The sequence below is a fragment of the Nanorana parkeri genome, unplaced genomic scaffold, assembly GCF_000935625.1.
Source record: "Nanorana parkeri isolate BGI_ZX_2015 unplaced genomic scaffold, ASM93562v1 scaffold956, whole genome shotgun sequence".
In the NCBI taxonomy this organism is placed as follows: Eukaryota; Metazoa; Chordata; class Amphibia; order Anura; family Dicroglossidae; genus Nanorana; species Nanorana parkeri.
The window spans coordinates 296,326-316,221 of NW_017307224.1; the positions used below are offsets into that span (position 1 = coordinate 296,326).

At 39.3% G+C, this 19,896-nt stretch overlaps 1 protein-coding gene across 2 annotated transcripts in view; it reads right to left on the minus strand.

The window, feature by feature from the left end:
* Window positions 1-1,145: 1,145 nt before the first annotated feature.
* Window positions 1,146-19,896, minus strand: part of HPGD (hydroxyprostaglandin dehydrogenase 15-(NAD)) — a 59,133-nt gene continuing 40,382 nt past the window's right edge. The window contains exons 3-5 of one of the 2 annotated variants that reach the window (XM_018566519.1): window positions 9,482-9,558; window positions 3,189-3,352; window positions 1,146-1,417 (exon numbers count right to left, since the gene is read on the minus strand). In XM_018566519.1, the coding sequence (XP_018422021.1) occupies window positions 1,285-1,417; window positions 3,189-3,352; window positions 9,482-9,558 (374 nt within the window). In that variant the 3' untranslated portion in view covers window positions 1,146-1,284. The remainder of the gene's footprint in view (window positions 1,418-3,188; window positions 3,353-9,481; window positions 9,559-19,896) is intronic. The other variant, XM_018566518.1, reaches the window with a different exon arrangement.

Below are 19,896 nucleotides of genomic sequence, written 5' to 3' on the forward strand. Positions count from 1 at the left end.
GCTCTCTGATTGTTATGGGTTAGTGTACTTTGCACTCTTTACTAAAATCAGATCATTTTTATTTAGCCCCAGTTACTCTGCATCATGTAAGAAAAATATATAATTAGTGCATACTTCTCCAAATGTAACTGAAAACATAGCTTAAATACACACTGCTGCTATACAGACAAAACATTTCTTTTCTCTGCCTTTTTGATATTTTAGACTCATTAATACATGAATATGCTACATCCTTGGAACCTCTATCCCATACACTCTGAGCATTGTATTCATATTTTCTGAAGTGTGATAATCCACTTACAAGCCAACAGTTTAGGGGTGTAACCTAGTGGCAAACAGTTCATGTAATGTAAGTAACTGGAGTATTCCACTGATAATTAGGAAATACTGCAAAGGAACACTTAAATCATTTCTTGAGTTTGTATTAAAGGATATTGCTATTGTCTCCATAAATATCCTGTCCAGAAATTATCTCCTTTGCTTCCAAAGTAGCTCCACAACAGATTTACTGTGAACAGATGAGAAACATACAAACAGTTTCTTGTTGATATTACAAGTAACTGTTGGTTGTCTGTACGTGCAGAAAATACATTCAAAGAGAAGTAAACTCTTATTAAAAAATGTAAAGCTGCATTAATATCCTCCTGAGAAACACTACCCTTTGTTAAAGCAGAGTCAGTCTGGTGCACCGACTACTGTGTTTCACTACGGCTCCTTCATAAGATGATCTGGGTCTGTAATAAATAGTTAGGCATGTGAAGTAGGATGCAGTGGGGCAGCTTTCAACTTTGCTTCCTAAAAGTGCCCTACATTAGAGTGCCTGGATTAAGGAACCTTGAGCCAACATTAAAATGCACATAGAAACATCTGATACTAGTGCCTGGTTTTCATTTTCCAGTGCAGTGCATTTTGCATTTTTTTTCCTTAGAGAAATGTTTACTTCAGTTATTGTTTTTGCTTTTAGAGTAGTCTAATTTTTTGACATTTATAAAAAACAATGTCTGAAATATTAGTTGATTACCACTTTTAAATGTCAACACATACTGTATATTCCAAAACAAGTCCATTTGCCGTCAGTGCTAAAATTAAATTTTGATACTACATTGATACCTTCCTATTAACAGAAAATCTAAAAGTATGAGCAATCAAGGACGATGAATGGTTTAAAAGATGTAAAGATGGAATGATGCATTACAAACAGGATTTGTATAGATTTTTCTTTATATAACAGCAATCTGTGTTTGGTTTGAGCTATTGTTAACCAAAAAAAGGAAATTCAAAGTTTCACACTTTTGTTTTCTGATGTGCTCCAAATTCTTCAAAGTGGATCCCCCGAGAAGTTGTAATTTTCATAACAGCTCCATTAGCTCCATCATCTTCTATGAGACTCACCATTCCTTTGGCAATGAGGGATGGACTGTTACAATAAAAACAAAACTGAATCTTAGTATAAATCAGACAAATCAACAATATAACTAAAGTAGAAGAGATACACATATGCTCATTTCAACCATAGATATCTATTGCTTCTACCTATGATGTGTTCTAAAACATGTTTAGAATATTCCCTCACAAATGTTGCAAAGCTGCCAATGAAATAACTTACTCCTGAATGTAATGTGATAGACTGATTTAGTTGACAAATGTCTGAACTATCTGACTGGACATGGAATGAAGGAAATATTTCAATGTCAACATGAATCTACCTATTAAACATTTTTGTATGGAATGACAACTGAAAGAGCAACTGCCCTTCTTGACCATAGCAATCAATCCGATTATGTTTTTTAATTCTGCCAGTGAAGTATGATGATGAAGCAAAGCTGGTCATAGTCAGGCATATTTCTCTCTCTATTTTCTTTCTTTCTTTCTTTCTTTCTCTTTCTTTCTTTCTTTCTTTCTTTCTTTCTTTCTTTCTTTCTTTCTTTCTTTCTTTCTTTCTTTCAGCAACCCCCTTATGCCTCAATCACTTCTGGCCAGAAGAGTGTCAATCTTTTATATCACTTGCATATATCAGACTAAGTATGGCCAGTTTAAGATCCACTGAAGTAGAGTTTCACACCGGATGACAGCTCATTAAGACATATACACTAAAATTGGGCACAATACTCGAATGGAGGCTGGAAGGGACTAGACAACCCAGCACCCAATCGATTGTGTTCACAAATGCTGCATTATCTGTCTCAGAGAACACAACAGTGAACAGTCAGAATAACGCAATCCAGCAGACTGTAGTTAAGCTGTAGGTAAGTAAATATTTGGTGCAAGTAACAATTGTTATTATGCATACAATTCAACCAACAAGCGGTACAAAAATTGTAATTCTTATTTTCCGTTGCTGCTAATATCTAGAAAAGAAAAATCTAGAACAATAAAATTAGTTTGAAGTAGTTGCAAATTATATGGTTGGAAAAATAGAATACAGCAACACCGTAGCAATTTAATGCAGTTTGTAAAACTAAACTAGCTATCCAGGTGGTAAAATGTAACTGACTTGCCATCTTACAGCAACAAACAAATCAAGTCCAAAGGAGGCCCTAGGGAGGAAACACCAATTGTTCTATGTGCCAAATAATGTTAAACAATATTCACTATTGCAGCAGAAGGCTTGCCAAGTGAAGCATAAACAATGATTAATACAACATAGACCAAGGAAAGCAAGTCGATTCTATAAATAAACAGAACACCTTAATGGTCATGATGTACTATGCTTTAGCATTTTGGGAAGCACTTTTTTTTGGCTTAATATCTATTCCGCAAGCACCTACCCATGTTCAGCATATATGTATTTTACCTTTGTTTTTTTAATTTATAAGGGTAGTCAAATTTCTTCACACATAAATTGTTATCTTTTTATTCTATGCACCTGAACTCCAGGTGGCAATTAAAGTCACAAGTAAATGTAGTTTTAATCACTCTTCTGTTTAACACGTTCACATTGCCTTGCGCAGAAAGCCCCTGCACTGAGGGTAGGACAAAATAATACAGTGACAAATCTTGGCACCAGAAGTACCTGCTATACCCATGTGTACTCTGCAGTAGCAGCGCTAGACATTTTTTGTTGGTAATTCAACAGGAGTCTCTCCTATTAATGGAGCCAAAAATGATCAGACTCAGGGGAGGTCAAAGGTTATCAGGTATAAAGATGAACTATAGACATGTACTCAAACTTATATATCTGGACTTACTCAAGCACACCAAAAGATTTCATCATGTCTTTTATGTTATCCTTGTATTTAAAGAATTCTCCCATATTTTCTTCTTTCTCAATAGACTCTAGAAGTGGCGTGTCTACAAAGGCAGGACACACTGTATTTATTCGTACACCATAGTTTCCAATAGATGCAAGCGCCTGAAAAAAATAAGAAAGTAACATGAAAAGAGTTTACAATGTATACTCTTAACACTGCTTGTTAGGATGTTTTATTCTTTTTCAATTTTTGTAACTGAGGGTAACTCAAGATTCCCCATCTCCAGGGACATCTCCAGTTTCTATACCCTCCCCTTTTTAAGTAGGTCTCCAGTTCCTTCTATCTCACATCTCCAAGGAGGTCTCCAATTCCTTTCACCACCCTTTTTTCCAAGGAGGTCTCTAGTGTTGTTCCAACCCACCTCCAAGAACATTTTCAGTTCATATCTCCACTCCTTTCCAAATATGAGTCTACTCTTTGTCCCTACCTCTTTTTAATGTCTACATTTTCTGTTTCCACCTATTCTAAAGAGGTTTACAGTTTCTATACCATCCAATCTCCAAAAAGGTCCTCAGTTGTTGTCACCTTTCCTCTCCAAGTTGGTCTCCAGTTCCTGTCTTCACCCCTCTCCAAAGAAATCTTAAGTTCCTATGCTTACCCCTCCCCAAGGAGGTAATTTTTAAGGGTATGATATGCTCAACCATAAATCCTCCTTATAATAATTTATATTATAGGAAACACAGTAAAGCCCTTCCCACTTGGCTTCATAGAATATCCAAAATAATTCAGTGAGGCATTTCTAATTATACTACGCTAGAGGGTACTTTAGCTCTTCAGATCCCACATACGTTTACATTTCACTTTTAAAGTTACATTTTATAATCTTTTTTTAGCAATATAATATACATGCATGCAAGCCAATTCTGTCAGGCCAAGCGCAGTCACCAGCTTGTCAATATGACACTGCTCCCGGAAGAATTTAAATCAGAAATTGAATTGCATCCCAAATCTAACTTAGGCTCACAGAAATAAAATAGATTGTTTGAAATGTACCATTGTAACTCATTAGCTCAATTGAACAGTATAGGTTACAGAGACTGACATCATGATCATGCAAGATGAGTTACTTTAATTCCATAAAGTCTTTATTAGGTCCTGACAGTACAGCATAGAGACTTTCAGGTTAATACGTCTTCATACTGTATACTGACAGTAACAAATTGTATTTTCTTTTGTCACTGCATATTGATTGATGGCCATAAAGCTAGTTCACAAATTCAGTTATTTATAGAACATAAAGATTATGGTCAAAGGCCAAATGTTGTAATTCAAAAAACAAGAAACATGACTACTGAAGCACAAAAAGAAATAGAGAGCCATTTATGCTTTGCTTGCCTGGCACTACAAGATCACAACAGCTCTTGGATTCAAAGGTAGAATCTTGGCTGTGGACATAGACCCTCAAGTCATCAATCAATGAAGGACAGTAATTCAAACTGGCAGATCAGAAAGCAGCTTTAGTTAGCTTTCTGATCGTGGCAGTAAAAGATGCAATATGATTGATTGTCTAGATGTGCTTTTGTCCTATTTTAGCATAGTGCGTCTATCAATGAGATTTAATACCTAATTGCAGGTCATTTTAAGGCAATTATAAGGCCATTTTTTAGACTATTATTGTTTTAAGAGTGTTGGCATCTAACAGTAAACCAGATTGGCTGTGCAGCTATTAAAGTTAGCATATTTTTGCATGCCTTAAGTAACACCCAAAGCTTACTATTGCCACTAATGTGAAATAAGTTTTTTTATCAACACCATCACATCATTAAAAGGTGATTAAACTCATGAAACAAAATTACTATTTTTTTGGGCATGGTTTCTTTGTAGTTGCTGTAGGAAACTGCATATGGATGTTATAACCAAGATTTATTACAAACATCAGTGAGCCTGCTATTGTTTTTCTGTCAGGATGTGACCGTGTATAAACATCAGAAGGGTAATTTGTAAGGAATTGATATTTTCTCTGAGCTGTACCTTGTTTCCAGAGCTAATAACTTTTCTCTGCTTTTAACACTGTAATCATTTACTTGTACTGTGAAAGTTCCAATTTATTTGGCACAAAGCATCCAAACACGGAACAAATTGTTCCTGCTGTCGACTCTATTTGCTCATTGGATATGTGATCATTGTCATTCCAAGTAAAAATAAAAGGAAAAGGCAGGACTGGAAAGCATCATTATTATTTCTTATATTCGGAATAGACTAGATGAGTCAGTGACATCAGGGTCACAAAGGTTCCCATTACTAAGCAACAAGCAGCTAAGAGTTTGATAAGAATTATGTAGTGTTTCATACCACTACAGCTTTGAGCCCCCACATGTCTCAGTCATTTAAGGGCAATCTTTGTTTTGTCACTGCAGATTTCTCACACACTATTTACTTTATAATGGATGTGTAACCAGTTGAGCCGTAAGAGCCATGTAGCCAAAAGAAAAGACTTCTGCTACATTTGTCTTACATGCAGTAACACCATCCCTTCTTATATATTCATTTTGTTACTCACAATCACCTCCATGGGCCACAGGTATATAAAATCAAGCACCTTGGCATGCAGACGGCTTCTACAAACATTTGTGAAAGAATGGGTCCTTCTCAGGAGCTGGTCCATCATTGAAATTTCCTTGCTACTAAATATTCCACGGTCAACTGTTAGTGGTATTATAACAAAGTGGAAGCAACTGGGAACAACAGCAACTCAGCAGAGTCACTAGCTACAGACCTCAGTGTGGCCTTCAGATTGGCACAACAACAGTGTGTAGAGAGCTTCATGGAATGGGTTTCCATGGCCGAACAGCTGCATCCAAGCCTTACATCACCAAGTGCAGTGCAAAGCGTCCGATGCAGTGGTGTAAAGCACGCCGCCACTGGACTCGAGAAGTGGAAACGTGTTCTCTGGAGTGACGAATCTCGCTTCTCTGTCTGGCAATATGATGGACATGTCTGGGTGGGGTGGTTGCCAGGAGAACGGTACTTGCCTGACTGCATTGTGCCAAGTGTAACGTTTGGTGGAGGGGGGATTATGGTGTGGGGTTGTTTTTCAGGAGTTGGGCTTGGCCCCTTAGTTCCAGTGAAGGAAACTCTTAAGGGATCAGCATACCAAGACATTTTGGGCAATTTCATGCTCCCAACTTTGTGGGAACAGTTTGGGAATGGCCCCTCCCTGTTCCAACATGACTGTGCACCAGTGCACAAAGCAAGGTCTATAAAGACATGGATGAGCGAGTTTGGGGTGGAGTCTTGACCTCATCCCAATAGAACACCTTTGGGATGAATTAGAGCGGAGACTGCAAGCCCGGCCTTCTCGTCCAATATCAGTACCTGACCTCACAAATGCGCTTCTGGAAGAATGGCAAAAAACATTCCCATAGACACACTCCTAAACCTTGTGGACAGCCTTCCCAGAAAAGTTGAAGCTGTTATAGCTGCAAATGGTGGGCCAACTCAATATTGGACCCTACGGACTAGAATTGGTATGCCATTAAAGTTCAGGTGCGTGTAAAGGCAGGCGTCCCAATACTTTTGGCGATATAGTGTATATATATGTATAAATAATTTCTATATTTCTCCTGTGTTTTTATACTGCGTCTAAAGCATTTAGGCAAAATGGAGCTAAGAATGACAAATGAAAAATTTGGTGTGCTAATATATTAATTGGTATTAAAAGAGTCCATGTTCAAACAATAAATGTCTAGCATTTCTGTAATATATTGATTGCTGTCTTGAAATGTCTTATTGATCAGTCAGTTTGATCCAAGTTATGACATTTTCTACTATACATTTTTGTACAAAAATATCTTCTTTCAGAGCTACTGTACCACTAAAACTGTTGATTTTACCCTAAAGTAAGAGTTTAGACTACAGTTTCCTTTTTACGGTTTCCTCCTCAACTTCCTTCTTTAGCCATTGCAGAAAATAAATTGTGATGTCAAGTTGGGAGTAAGTGGATTCCAAGGATAACCTGGAGTCAAAATTGTTTGTGTAAGCAAATAGCTAAATACACATCTGAAATTCATATGTTTGAGATATCATCCCTATCTAATCCGCATAGAAATAAAAGGTTAGCAGCAGACCTTTTTCATAAAAACCAATGTTCTTTAATTCATGATCAGAAAGGTGATATCACCAACATTTCAGGACTCCACAGGGACCCTTTCTCAAGTGAGTTATACTAACATCATGTCATTGTTGGTTGGAACAATTATTTTTATAGAGAAGGTGTGCTAGACAGCATTGCTGATTCTCCGGAGGGAGCAATCCCCCCGCTCATTTACAGCACCTTAGAATTATTAAGAGGATTTGGCCAGTATGGTGTTTGTCTGACCTACAGTAAGTATTACTCCCTATCTAATCCAGAACCCCACTTAGATGGGCAGTTACTTTTCTCCAGTTTTCTCTGCAGTTATAAGCATGCCTCACTATCCAAGAGTGTGTTTGGATAGTGCAGGAACAGCAGTTCATCTTTGAGGTCATCTGTGTGCTTTCTGCTCCAATCAACAAACTATATTTGTTAGATTCACTACACTGTGCAGTGCAGCAAACCTTGATTGCCTTACATTGCTGTGCCTTCCTTTCCCATTCTTAAGGCTGGTGTGATTGGGATTTCCAGCAACCAGTTCAAATAACGACTGAGGTAGTACTATGGTATTTCATATACTTAATTTAAAGTGACATTAAACCCTCAGATTTTTTAACATAAAACAATACTGTAATGTGTGCCTTACTGTAATCCATGGTTGTTTCCCTTCTCTTTGCTGCTCTTCCTTTTAAATCCGTATCTCTTCTCATGCTGGGGGAGAACTTCCCTTTGCAGTCTCTTCCTGTAGTGCTGGCTCAAGTTGTGAACCTGCACACAGACACCATGTATCCATTTCAGAGACAAGGCAGTCTGCTGCAAAACAGAAGTTCGGCCCAGCATGAGAAGAGATACAGATTTAAAAGGAAGAGCAGCAAAGGAGAAGGGAAACTACCATGGATTACAGTAAGGCACACATTAAAGTATTGGTTTATGTTAAAAAATCTGAGGGTTTAATGTCACTTTAATATATACTATTTAATTAATACATTATTGTATTAAATGGGCATCTTTCACTGCCCGCACTTACACTTCATTGTTTATTTCTGGGAGAAGTACTATACAAGGAAGGCTAAAAGTGCTTTGAAGGCAGACTGTTGTTGAACAGAGGTTTGTAGGGATGTAATAAAATGGACACTGTAAACCAGGCTACAAAAATAATATAGGAACATTTCCAAGATTGCATCAGAACTAATTAGTAATAAAATTTACATTTGAAAGAACTTTTAATCTACATTAAAGCAGAGTTACGTGGCGCATTGCAGTGAACTATATGGCTTTGATGGCACATCAGCACGGGAAACAATGCAGAAGCAGAAACCATGCTGGCCCTTTTTTTTATTTATTAAAGGCTTCTGCTCTTGAAAAAAAATCTGTGAAATGACTGTTTATATGGACCAGTGATCTCATTTGATCATCTATAGAGGTCTAATTTAGGGAGACCAGTATTGCTGTATTAGATACACATGGCACACAGAGCAGGAAACTGTTTTATCTTCTAACAGTGCTTTGTCATAAAACCAGCAACCTGGGGACGTTTGCCCTTATTCCCCCTTTAAAGCATTCTCCTGTGTTCATTTGAGTTGTATAATATATCTCCATTTAGTGGATTCGATTAGAATATATATTAAAATAGACACATTTATGTGTGTCTTATTACATAGCTTGTCTCAACTACCACTATGTGGTTAATATTGATTGCCTTTATTGTTGGCTACAAAAGATTGCTGGGAGTTTTAGCTGGCAAAGAGATGATTTACACATACAAGTGTTATTTTGAATGTCTTAGAAACCACAAAATCAAAAACCACACAGTCTGTTATAACGTGTCAGAGATTTAATCCATATGTTCATAAGTCAGTCACATTCCAAACATTCATGTGCAGTTCTAATCAAATGAAAAAATACGTTATGTCAGTTGTATAACTGCTGAATGTCAAAATGACTATCATATCTTTTTTTAAATATATGAATACCAAATTGATACTTCAGCACAAGAGCATGAAATGTAGAAAGCATTATTTTTTTATTCTTCAAATCAGCATATTCATTTGTGACACAACAATGCACATTGTATGCTGATGAAGACTAGTAAAACCCTTCCATAGTCATGTGATCATCACTGTCTAGAATGAAAATTTATATGCAATGCTATACTCACTGCTATTGATCTTGTGAATCCAATTACCCCGTGCTTTGAAGCAGAGTATACTGGTTGGTAGGCAGCAGGTGTGAGCCCTGTGATAAAGATAATAAACATAATTTTAATCAGTACCTTTCAAGACATGTTTATTGGTAACAGTGATGCAATTTTTTTGATTACCAGTTGGATTGTTTTAGAAAACGTTAAATGTCTGCATTAGTTAAAATGATTTTTAACGCATAAAACCTTAAAAGGAAACTATAGTGTATTTCCTGTACGTGCGCCAAGAGTATGTCTGAAGGCAATTATCGATATAATGCTCACAATATTAGAAGCCCCCAACTAACCAGTCACTACCTAAGGTTACAATTGGTTGTGGCGGTGGGCAATCCTATTCCTTTCCTAAAGATAAATGGTGCAAGCAGCTTGCTCCGCCTTATTCCCTTTCCCTCTCTATTTACAAGTACAGCCAACCTCCCTCCTTTGTTTATGACAGGGGTAGGCAACCTTGGCACTCCAGCAGTTTTGGAACTACAAGTTCCACAAGGCATTGCAAGACTGACAGCCACATACATGACTCCCAGAGCCATGATGAGATTTGTCATTTCATCACAGCTAAAGTACCGAGGTTGTCAACCCCTGGTCTATGGCAAGCCTCTCTAAGCGGGAGTGAGATAAAAGTGCAACTAAATCCTTTAAAAAATTTCTAGATATTATACATTTTTGAAAATAGTTTACATCTCTCTTCAAATTTTTTTTCTTGTGTACACTGCCTGAGGAGCATGTGTAGTGCAGTGTACAATATGTAAGAAGCTCAGAATGGAGCCGGGTGCCAAGATGATGTCCCTCTGTAGAGCTCTGTAACTCTCTAAACTATTGGTATCTGAAATGGCCAAAAAACGAAATGGAAAAACAGCATCCTTATACCTGTGTGTGTGGACCTCCCTCATGCTCCTCCATATATCACAGGTAAATAAATGTATACAAATAAATAAATAAAACCTGGCGCTCGTGATGCAGTTGAACTGTTCTCAGTTATGGCTCTGCTAAGCATGTAATGGAGTCAGATGTATTGAAAAGCTGCTAACAGCAGTGATTGCGCAGTAGTGGTTTGAACAGCTACTCACTAAAATGATCCTATTTCAGTCAGACTGGAGCTTCCGATTAAAAATTAATATATTTATGAAATCCATGGCAGCCGCATCAGTATTCTGTACACTTAAAAATTATGAGGGGGATTTATCAAAACTGGAACAGACAAAAACTGGAGCAGTTGCCCATGGCAACTAATCAGCATCTCTCTTCAGTTTGCTCAGGTAAGATTTAAAAATGGGATGGAGAAGGTGTATGATTGCAGTGCAAATCTGCTCCAGATTTTTGTCTGCTCCAGTTTTGATAAATTCCCCCCTATGTGTTCACGCTTCATTTGCACTTTTTTACACTGTATTGGTATCCTTAAATTGAAATGTAGTAATGGCTGAAGATAAGGAAACTTTCCAGACTCTAAAGAAAATTATGAGGAAGGAAAGGCGATTCCATTTTCAATTTGGACTGGGGGCCCGATGGAGGAAGTGTTGTTTCTAGCTGATAAGGCATAACCAGCATACTTAAGCTTTAGGCACTGTGACTTTTCACAAGATCTTTTTTTCTTCTATTCAGGATCACGAGAATGGTGTTATTTTACTTATTTCAGCAATTTGTTAGACCCCACGGTAACATGTTTGTAGGTGTGTCATGATGGACAATACTGTGGAACTCCTATGATTTTGAGATATCTGTATTTATATCCATTATTTTAGTGAATGAATAGCTAGAAAAAAATGACAATTTACACAAACAAAAAAACACAAATGTAAATCTATACTTTGTGCAAACAACTAAATATGCAGGTGAAATACATATACAAGAGTTGTTTAGCCTGCCAAAGTATGAGGATTTCTATTCATTAATTTCTAAGAGCAAAGAAAGCCTGGAGACCTTATTTTTCTCTACTGCAGTTAACCTATTGGCCAGTGACACAGAAGCAACATGTTGATGAGCCAATCTGTTAGTTTTGAGCATTTTCTTGTATGTACATCATGTGAGTTACTTTGCTGTTCTAATATTTTACAATATGGTATCTATCACAATAATATCATGTGACTCTTGCATTCCTAGTATGTTCCTGTTACGTTTACCTTGTATTTATATATGTTTGTTCTAGATCAGGGGTGCCCACAAGGTCGATCGCGACCGCGTAGCGATGACTGGTAGATCGTCATGTCCTCTCCTCCCGCCGCTTCTCTGTATCCCCGCTGCTCTCCCCAGCGGGGATCCGAGAAGAAGTGAAGGAACCGGGGGAGGGCAGAGGATGGAGCCGCTGTCACAGAACTAATGCAGAGCGAGATACTCAGATCAGCATATAACATCTTTAATCATTACAACTTAGAGCTCACGCCTGAAGAAGTGGAATCAACTGCAAAATGTGTCGACACGGGTCAACTGGTGCCAATTTACATTTGTGTTCATACATTTTTGCTCTGCTTGCTATGAGTTATGAATACCAAGCTTATGATTTTATGAGCAAACCATAGATGTTTTTTTTTATCTGCGGCAGCACATCTGATTGGCTCCGTGTGCTGCTTATCCCTCTCTTCTCTGTGGTCTGTGCTTTGCTGTACAGCGGATTGCAAGATCACATCATATGTAGGTATTTACACTATTTGTTTAAAAAAAAATGTTTAATTGTTTTTACTGAACAATTACAATTATTTATATAGTGCCAACATATTCCACAGTGCTGTACAATTGTTAGACAAGACAAGTAAGAAACACTGCCAAGCAGTAGGTGAGGAGGACCCTGCCCAAACGAGCTTACAGTCTATGAGAACAGATACTTGCATGAATTATTCATGTTATGATTGAAGATAGCCATATATCCAGAGGCTCCTCACACATGCATCTAATCAGCCAATCATGTGGCAGCAGCAGCACAGCACAGCACAGCACATAAAATCATGCAGATACGGGGTCAGGGGCTTACGTTATTGTTCACAATAAACAACAGTATAGGGGGTTATTGTGATCTCAGTAATTTTGACTGTGGCATGATAAATGGCACCTGACAGCAGGGGTGGACTGGGCCGGGGGCCTGGGTGGCAATTGCCCCCCGGGCCTCTCTGATGCCGTCACAAACGGCCCCATGACACCCGCTACCACCTGCACCCAGCCGCCCACCGCATCCGATGCGGCTCTGTGATGGGCTCGCCCGTTGCTCATCACAGGCCAAGGTAAGGTGACACAATTTTTAAAACAAAATCCAGGGACATTTTATCCCCGGAAATAAAATAAACCTTTTTTTTTATATTCACCTGATCCCTGCATCCACCATAAGTGTGGCCTCCAGTCTCCCTCGCTGCTAGAAGATCCACCGACAAGCACGGCCTCCCGTCTCCCACGCTGTTAGAAGCTGCATACAGAGCGTGCTGGTTACTACTTAAACCGGCGCACTGTGTGCAACTTCTGAGAACATACGCTATTAGCGTAGCGGGAGTGATGCAAAATGCGCAGCCGGCTTCCTCGCTACGCTAAGTATCTTCTCAGAAGCTGCACACAGCGCGCGCCAGTTTAAGTAGTAACCAGCACGCTCTGTATGCAGCTAACAGCGTGGGAGACGGGAGGCCGCGCTTGTCGGTGAATCCAGGGATCAGGTGAGTATAAAAATTTAAAAAATTGGTTCATTTTATGTTCCCGGGACATAATTTGTCAGGGGATGGTCTCCTCATTCTGGGGACTGTCCCCAGAAATCAGGGATGAATGTAGGGCTGCAACAACTAATCGACTAAGTCGATTATAAATGCCTCATGCTTGTCAATGCCAGACCCGCCAGTCCGCATCCACACTCCACACCTCCTCCCCGCCTCACGCGCACCGCCCACATCCACGATCGGCACAGGGACGCGGGGAGAAGAAGTAAAGAGGAGCAGGGGTGAGGGGATGACAGCTGCCGACAGACAGACCCGATCTCAGAAGCAAGTTGCTGGAAGACTGCTCAGTTAAGCCTGCACTTTCCCACACATGGTGCTCTATAATGTATTGATGGTACATTGTGCTCTATATTATACCATCAGCTATAGAGGACTACAAATCCCGGCAATACATTATACACTGTATGTATAATGTATTGCTGGGATTTGTTGTATTCCTTTATAGCTGGTGGTATTCTGCATTACGCTGTATAGGGGTCTACAAATCCTAGCAATAATACATTATACAGCGCAATGCGGAATTCCACCAGCTATAGAGGACTACAAAACCCAGGAATACATTATACAGGCTAATGCAGAATACCACCAGCTACAATGCACTATTGCTGGGATTTGTAGTCCTCTATAGCTGATGCTGTTCTGCATTGCTGTATAAGGGTATTGCTGGGAATTGTAGTTCTCTATAGCTGTTGGTAGGCATTATTGCTGGGATTTATAGTCCTCTATAGCTGATGGTATTCTGCATTGTTGTGTAATGTATTGCTTGGAATTGTAGTTCTCTATAGCCAATGCCATTCTGCAATGCTGTACAATGTATTTCTGAGTTAGTGGCAGAAATACCAGGGTCGCAGCACTCATGCACACGCACAGCCCTGACGAGGAATCCCTTCAATACCAGTGTGCTTTAAATTTCCTAAACCGATAGATACATTAGAGAGACTGTAATGTACAAGGGTACAGGTACTCTTAAGAATGAGAACACTCAGGGACCTATACACACACACACACACACACAATAGGTTGGACTTGATGGACTTATGTCTTTATTCAACCTCAACTACTATGTAACATTCACACTACTGTTACACGGATGGCAAAAGTGGCAGACAGGGGTGGGGAGAAGGCAGGGGAAGAGGGAGAGCGGGAGGGAGGCCAAGTTGCTGCACCATGGGCCTCTGGGTAGTACTTGCAACCTGGGCTAAAAGTTGCCAGTCAGCCCCTGCCTGACAGGCTGGTTTGAGTATTTCTGTAACTGCTGATCTTCTGTGATTTTTAAACACAGCAGTCTCTAGAATTTGCTCAGTATGGGGTGAAAAACGAAAACATCTAGTAGGCATCAGTTCTAAGGCTATGGTATCTCACATAATCACTCTTTACAATCATAGTGATTATAAAAACATCTCGGAAAGCACAGCAAACCTTGAGATGGATGGGCTACAAGAGCAAAAGACCATGTCAGGTTCTACTCCTGCCAGCCAAGAACAGAAAGCAGACTATACAATCTCACCAAAAATGGACTTCTGAAGACCTGAAAAAAGCTGAGGAACACAGATGGTAGGCCAGTCATCAGATCAGAATCCAAATACACATTTGGGATGTGGTAGAATGGGAGATTTACAGCACAAATGTGCAGCTGACAAATCTGCAGTAATTACATGATGTAGTCATGTCAGTATAGACTAGGATCTCTTAGGAATGTTTTTGGAGTGTGGAATCCATGCCATGAAAATTTAAGGCTGTTTTGCGAGCAAAGGGAGGCCCTGCCCAGTATTAGTAATGTGTTCCTCATAAATTGATCAATGCTTGTATAAATAAATTAGTTACAGCTGGTGAACTGATGTATAAATGCAATTCTGTGGCATTTGTATGGGCATTAGAAAATCTATGTAAGGGGCTATCTGAAAAGCACTGCAGATTATCTGCAGATTACACAGCGCTGGCAGACAGCAGAGCCAGGGGGCTGTTCTGGCTTTTCTCAACTGCAGTTAAGGAATACATCCTTGCCACCCCCTTGCCCTCTGCCTGTTATTAGACAGTAAGGGAGTAACAGAAAGCTGAAAAGCTTATCCCTCTGCTCTCTCTGGTCTCCACCTTTCACCACAGCTATTGCAGAGGGATACTGGTGTCACATTCAGGGATTTACTAGTGGTGTCTAATATAAATGTGATTATTTTTGACTTCTTTATTGTACAGAATAAGTTCATAAGACTTAGATATTTGCCATTTTCAATATTCAGGGTGAGGAGTTATTACATATATACAAACTATATTTCCAAACGTATTGGGACACCCTCCAAATCATTAGATTCAGTGTTTCGATCACCTCCATGGACACAGTTGTATAAAATCAAGCACCTAGGCATGCAGACTACTTCTACAAACATTTGTGAAAGAATGGATCGCTTTCAGCAGCTCAGTGAATTCAAGTGTGGTACTGTGATAGGTTGCCACCTGTGCAATAAGTCCATCCGTGAAATTTCCTTGCTACTAAATATTCCACGGTCAACTGTTAGTGGTATTATAACAAAGTGAAAGCAACTGGGAACAACAGCAACTCAGCAACTAAGTGGTAGGCCACTTAAAATGACAGAGCGAGATCTGCGCATGCTGAAGTGCACAATGCGCAGAAGTTGACAACTGTCTGCAGAGTCAATAGCTACAGAGCTCCAAACCTCGTGTGGCCTTCAGATTGGCACAACAACAGTGTGTAGAGAGCTTCATGGAATGGGTTTCCATCGCCGAGCAGCTGCATTCAAGCCTTACATCATCAAGTGCAATGCAAAGCGTCCGATGCAGTGATGTAAAGCACACCGCCACTGGACTCTAGACAAGTGGAGACGTGTTCTCTGGAGTGACGATTTACGCTTCTCTGCCTGGCAATCCGATGGATGTGTCTGGGTTTGGTGGTTGCCAGGAGAACGGTACTTGCCTGACTGCATTGTGCCAAGTGTAAAGTTTGGTGGAGGGGGGATTATGGTGTGGGGTTGTTTTTCAGGGGTTGGGCTTGGCTCCTTAGTTCCAGTGAAGGAAACTCTTAAGGCATCAGCATACCAAGACATTTTGGACAATTTCATGCTCCCAACTTTGTGGGAACAGTTTGGGGATGGCCCCTTCCTGTTCCAACATGACTGTGCACCAGTGCACAAAGTAAGGTCCATAAAGACATGGATAAGCGAATTTGGGGTGAAGGAACTTGACTGGCCTGCACAGAGTCCTGACCTCAACCGGATAGAACACCTTTGCAATGAATTAGAGCAGAGACTGCGAGCCAGGCCTTCTCGTCCAACATCAGTACCTTTTCTGGACTTTTGCGTGAAATGTGTCAGATTTGGCTTTTTTTCCTCCACTTTTTTGTGTCATACCAATACAAACAAAAGAAAAAAACATGAGAATGCTTAAAGATTTCTAATGGCAACAAATTGTCTGTGCAAAGTGGTGCATTATCTGACAGAAATGCTAGGGTGCCAATATTTTTGCCCATGACTTTATTTATAGATATAGATGTTAGTCGTAACAATTCATTAGCATTTTTTAATCTGCTTGGAGTGAAGCTTTATTTTAATATTACTTAATAATTGTGACTAAAAAAAAATCACACATTATTTCAAGTTATCTAGCATCAATTGCCAAATTGTACTCTTTCTTATCACTGCCTTGACTACTGTAGAACCGAAGGTTAATTTGAAGCACTTGGGGAAGCATTTGAACATAATTCAGGAAATGAGTAATACATACTGAAACTAATCTCCATGGCCAGCTGAGACACCAAGAAATATTATGGAAACTACCTGTCCACAGTTATAGCAAAAATACTTAGAGGTCAAATAAACATGCTTGTTTTTTTCATTATCATATTAATGCAACTCTTATGCACCCCGAACATTTATAAATATAAATGGTGCCTGTTAAGCATTACATTTATTGTTTAAAAGTTACTCTGTAAGACAGTCCCATCTAAGAAGACTACATAGTATAAATAAGACCCTAAAGTACAATTATTTTACTCTCATTACTTGTAAAAGTCACCAGTTGGTAACTTGAATTAATCTGGTTGTTGAAAGCTAATAACAACAATACATCTAAATCATATATTACCTAAACCTTTCGTGGCATTTAATAATGAAATACAAGGGGATATGACTATGGCAGTGCTACAAAGTACTATGCTTATCTTGGCTAGATTGATGTTTTGGCAGACCTAACAAAATATCCAATATTTGCCAACTGGCCTGGTGACTGAAAAGCTGTTTTATAGAAAGAACAATTCACAAGACTGCCGACTCAATAATATTTCCACAATGTATTTTCTGGACGAGTTCATTTCAGATTCTCGGTGTAATTTAATCAAGGCATGCATTGTGACTAACCATTGCTTTCAAATGTGTAAAGTGTATAAGTGAGCTTACTTCTAGAGGGTGGCTACTTTAGTTCCCCATGGTCCCTGTGTGTGTTGTAAAGTAGCCAACGCTCCAAGATCACTTCTGTGATGGACTACAATCTCACATTTACTTTACTCATTTGTATAGAGATTGCAGTTCATCACAGAAGTGATCTTGGAGTGGTGGCTACTTTACAACACACACAGGGACCATGGGGAACAAAAGTAGTCACTCTTCCAAAGTGTTTTAAGGATCTACAGCTGGGTGATACACAAATAAGATACATTTTTGCTAATAGGTACTTGAATGCATTTTTAAGATGTAACTCTTGAGTTTCGTGTCACTAAACTAAACCTCAGATGCAAATACTCCAACAGTGCCATGCTCTCACCTAAAATATTTAACTATTTTGCAGCATGTCACCTGCCTGTTGCAGGAACACATTTTTGTAAAGTAAAGAAACCATTTGCAGTGCCATTTAATTTTTTTTTTTATTTCAATGCCTTAGATTACGAATACTCACTTTTAAAGTTCAAATTAAATCATATGTACTCATCAAAAAAGATCTGGTCAAATATCTGAAACATGTACTCCAACATATTAAAGAATAAGAACACAGTATTCCTATTTCAATAATAATTTATGTCCACATTTCTCTTTTTCGGTTACTTCTAAAAGGACCACAACTAGGTAAAAAAAGTTACTCTGTGTGAAACTAAATCCATTTTGAGGATGTTATTACATAACTGACCTTTCTACTATAAACATTGTGGCTTATGGACACTTATTAGCAGCTCTGATTCAATGTGCTGTTAATCTAAACTCTCCAGCTGATTTATTAAGGAGAATGTTGCTTTGTACAGTAAATTAACTATTTGTTCTGTATATAGTACAAGCATCTGCTGGACAACTGGTGCCAGAAACATCAGGGAAGTTTTCAAACGGAGACAGAAGCATGTTGGATAAGATTGTTATATAACTGACTTGCTGCTTTGGGCGCTACAGGTACTACTGTCTGTTCAAATCACTCATTATCTCTTTGTACATTGCAATATATATATATATATACAGGGCTTGAAAAATTTGGCGGTGTCTCACCAGTCAGTAAAAAATTTCACCAGTCAGCATGACCGGACTATAGCCTTGCAATATATGTTAAAAAATTTTGGGGACAATTTATAGCACAAGATAGGCAATATGTTCAGGTATGTAATATTACATCATGTTATCATACCACTAGTGAATCTGGGCAACTCGGTTTATGAAACACTTCACCAGTACACAGTTTCTGAAACCGCTAAATCAAACTTAAAGTACTGCTAAAGACTGGGCGTTTTTTTTTTACCTTATTGCATTTTCTGCATAAGGATAAAAAATGGCCAGTACCTTTTTCTGTCCCTTGTCCCCCCCCCCCGCACTTACATGTGAACTGTTGTCACCACTGCCAGTCCCCAAAGCTGTCTTAAGTTCTTTGAACTTCCTGGTTTGCGGTGGAGGATACTGAGGGCAGAGGCACCATAGGCTCCTCCTGCCGTCAGTCAAAGTATGACTGTGGGAGCCGGGGGGCCTGGCTGGCCACAAGCTGTTTGTGTCTATGGATGCACACAGCTACTTGCAGGCACGGCCGGAAACGAGCACGCATGGGTGCCTCCATAGCAGCCGGCTAGCTGATGGCGGCACATGTGCAGGGGGAAGGGGGAAGAGCGATTCGGGGACCCACTAGAGAATGAGGAATTTAACATTTTTAAACAGAAATCATGGAGAATTTGGGCGAGTTTTTGAAATCCTACAACACTACACCTATGTTTCATTGGTTTACAAAGGCAAACAATACATATCAGGCTTAAAAAGTGTATGTAAACCCTAACAATGAACTTATCTTATTTGGTCCCTTCTGGTTTGGTAAATGCACCATTGAAAATGTTCTTTTACTGTTTGATAACCGCAAACAAATGCCAGTTGATCCTGGCAGAAATCTTGTGAGCTGATAACTTACAGTATTTTTTGCCTATGCTGACTGTTATCAGATAGCATTGTTCACAGTTTTCCCTGAGAACCACAGAATACCCCCAATGTTATGGATATGATGAGAGGTGGAGGTGTTCTATAGACCCAAACCAGTTCCAGTCTTAGGGTAGCATCACTGCCCCTCCATAAATGCACTGCATTGTCACCCTAGGACAGGAAGTGTGGCAGGATCACCAGATGGATGCAGTCACCACATGTAAGTAAGCTGTATTATATAATACATTTTTGTTGTACATTACATCTTATGCTTAGATACGCATTTAGGATAATATCCACGTTA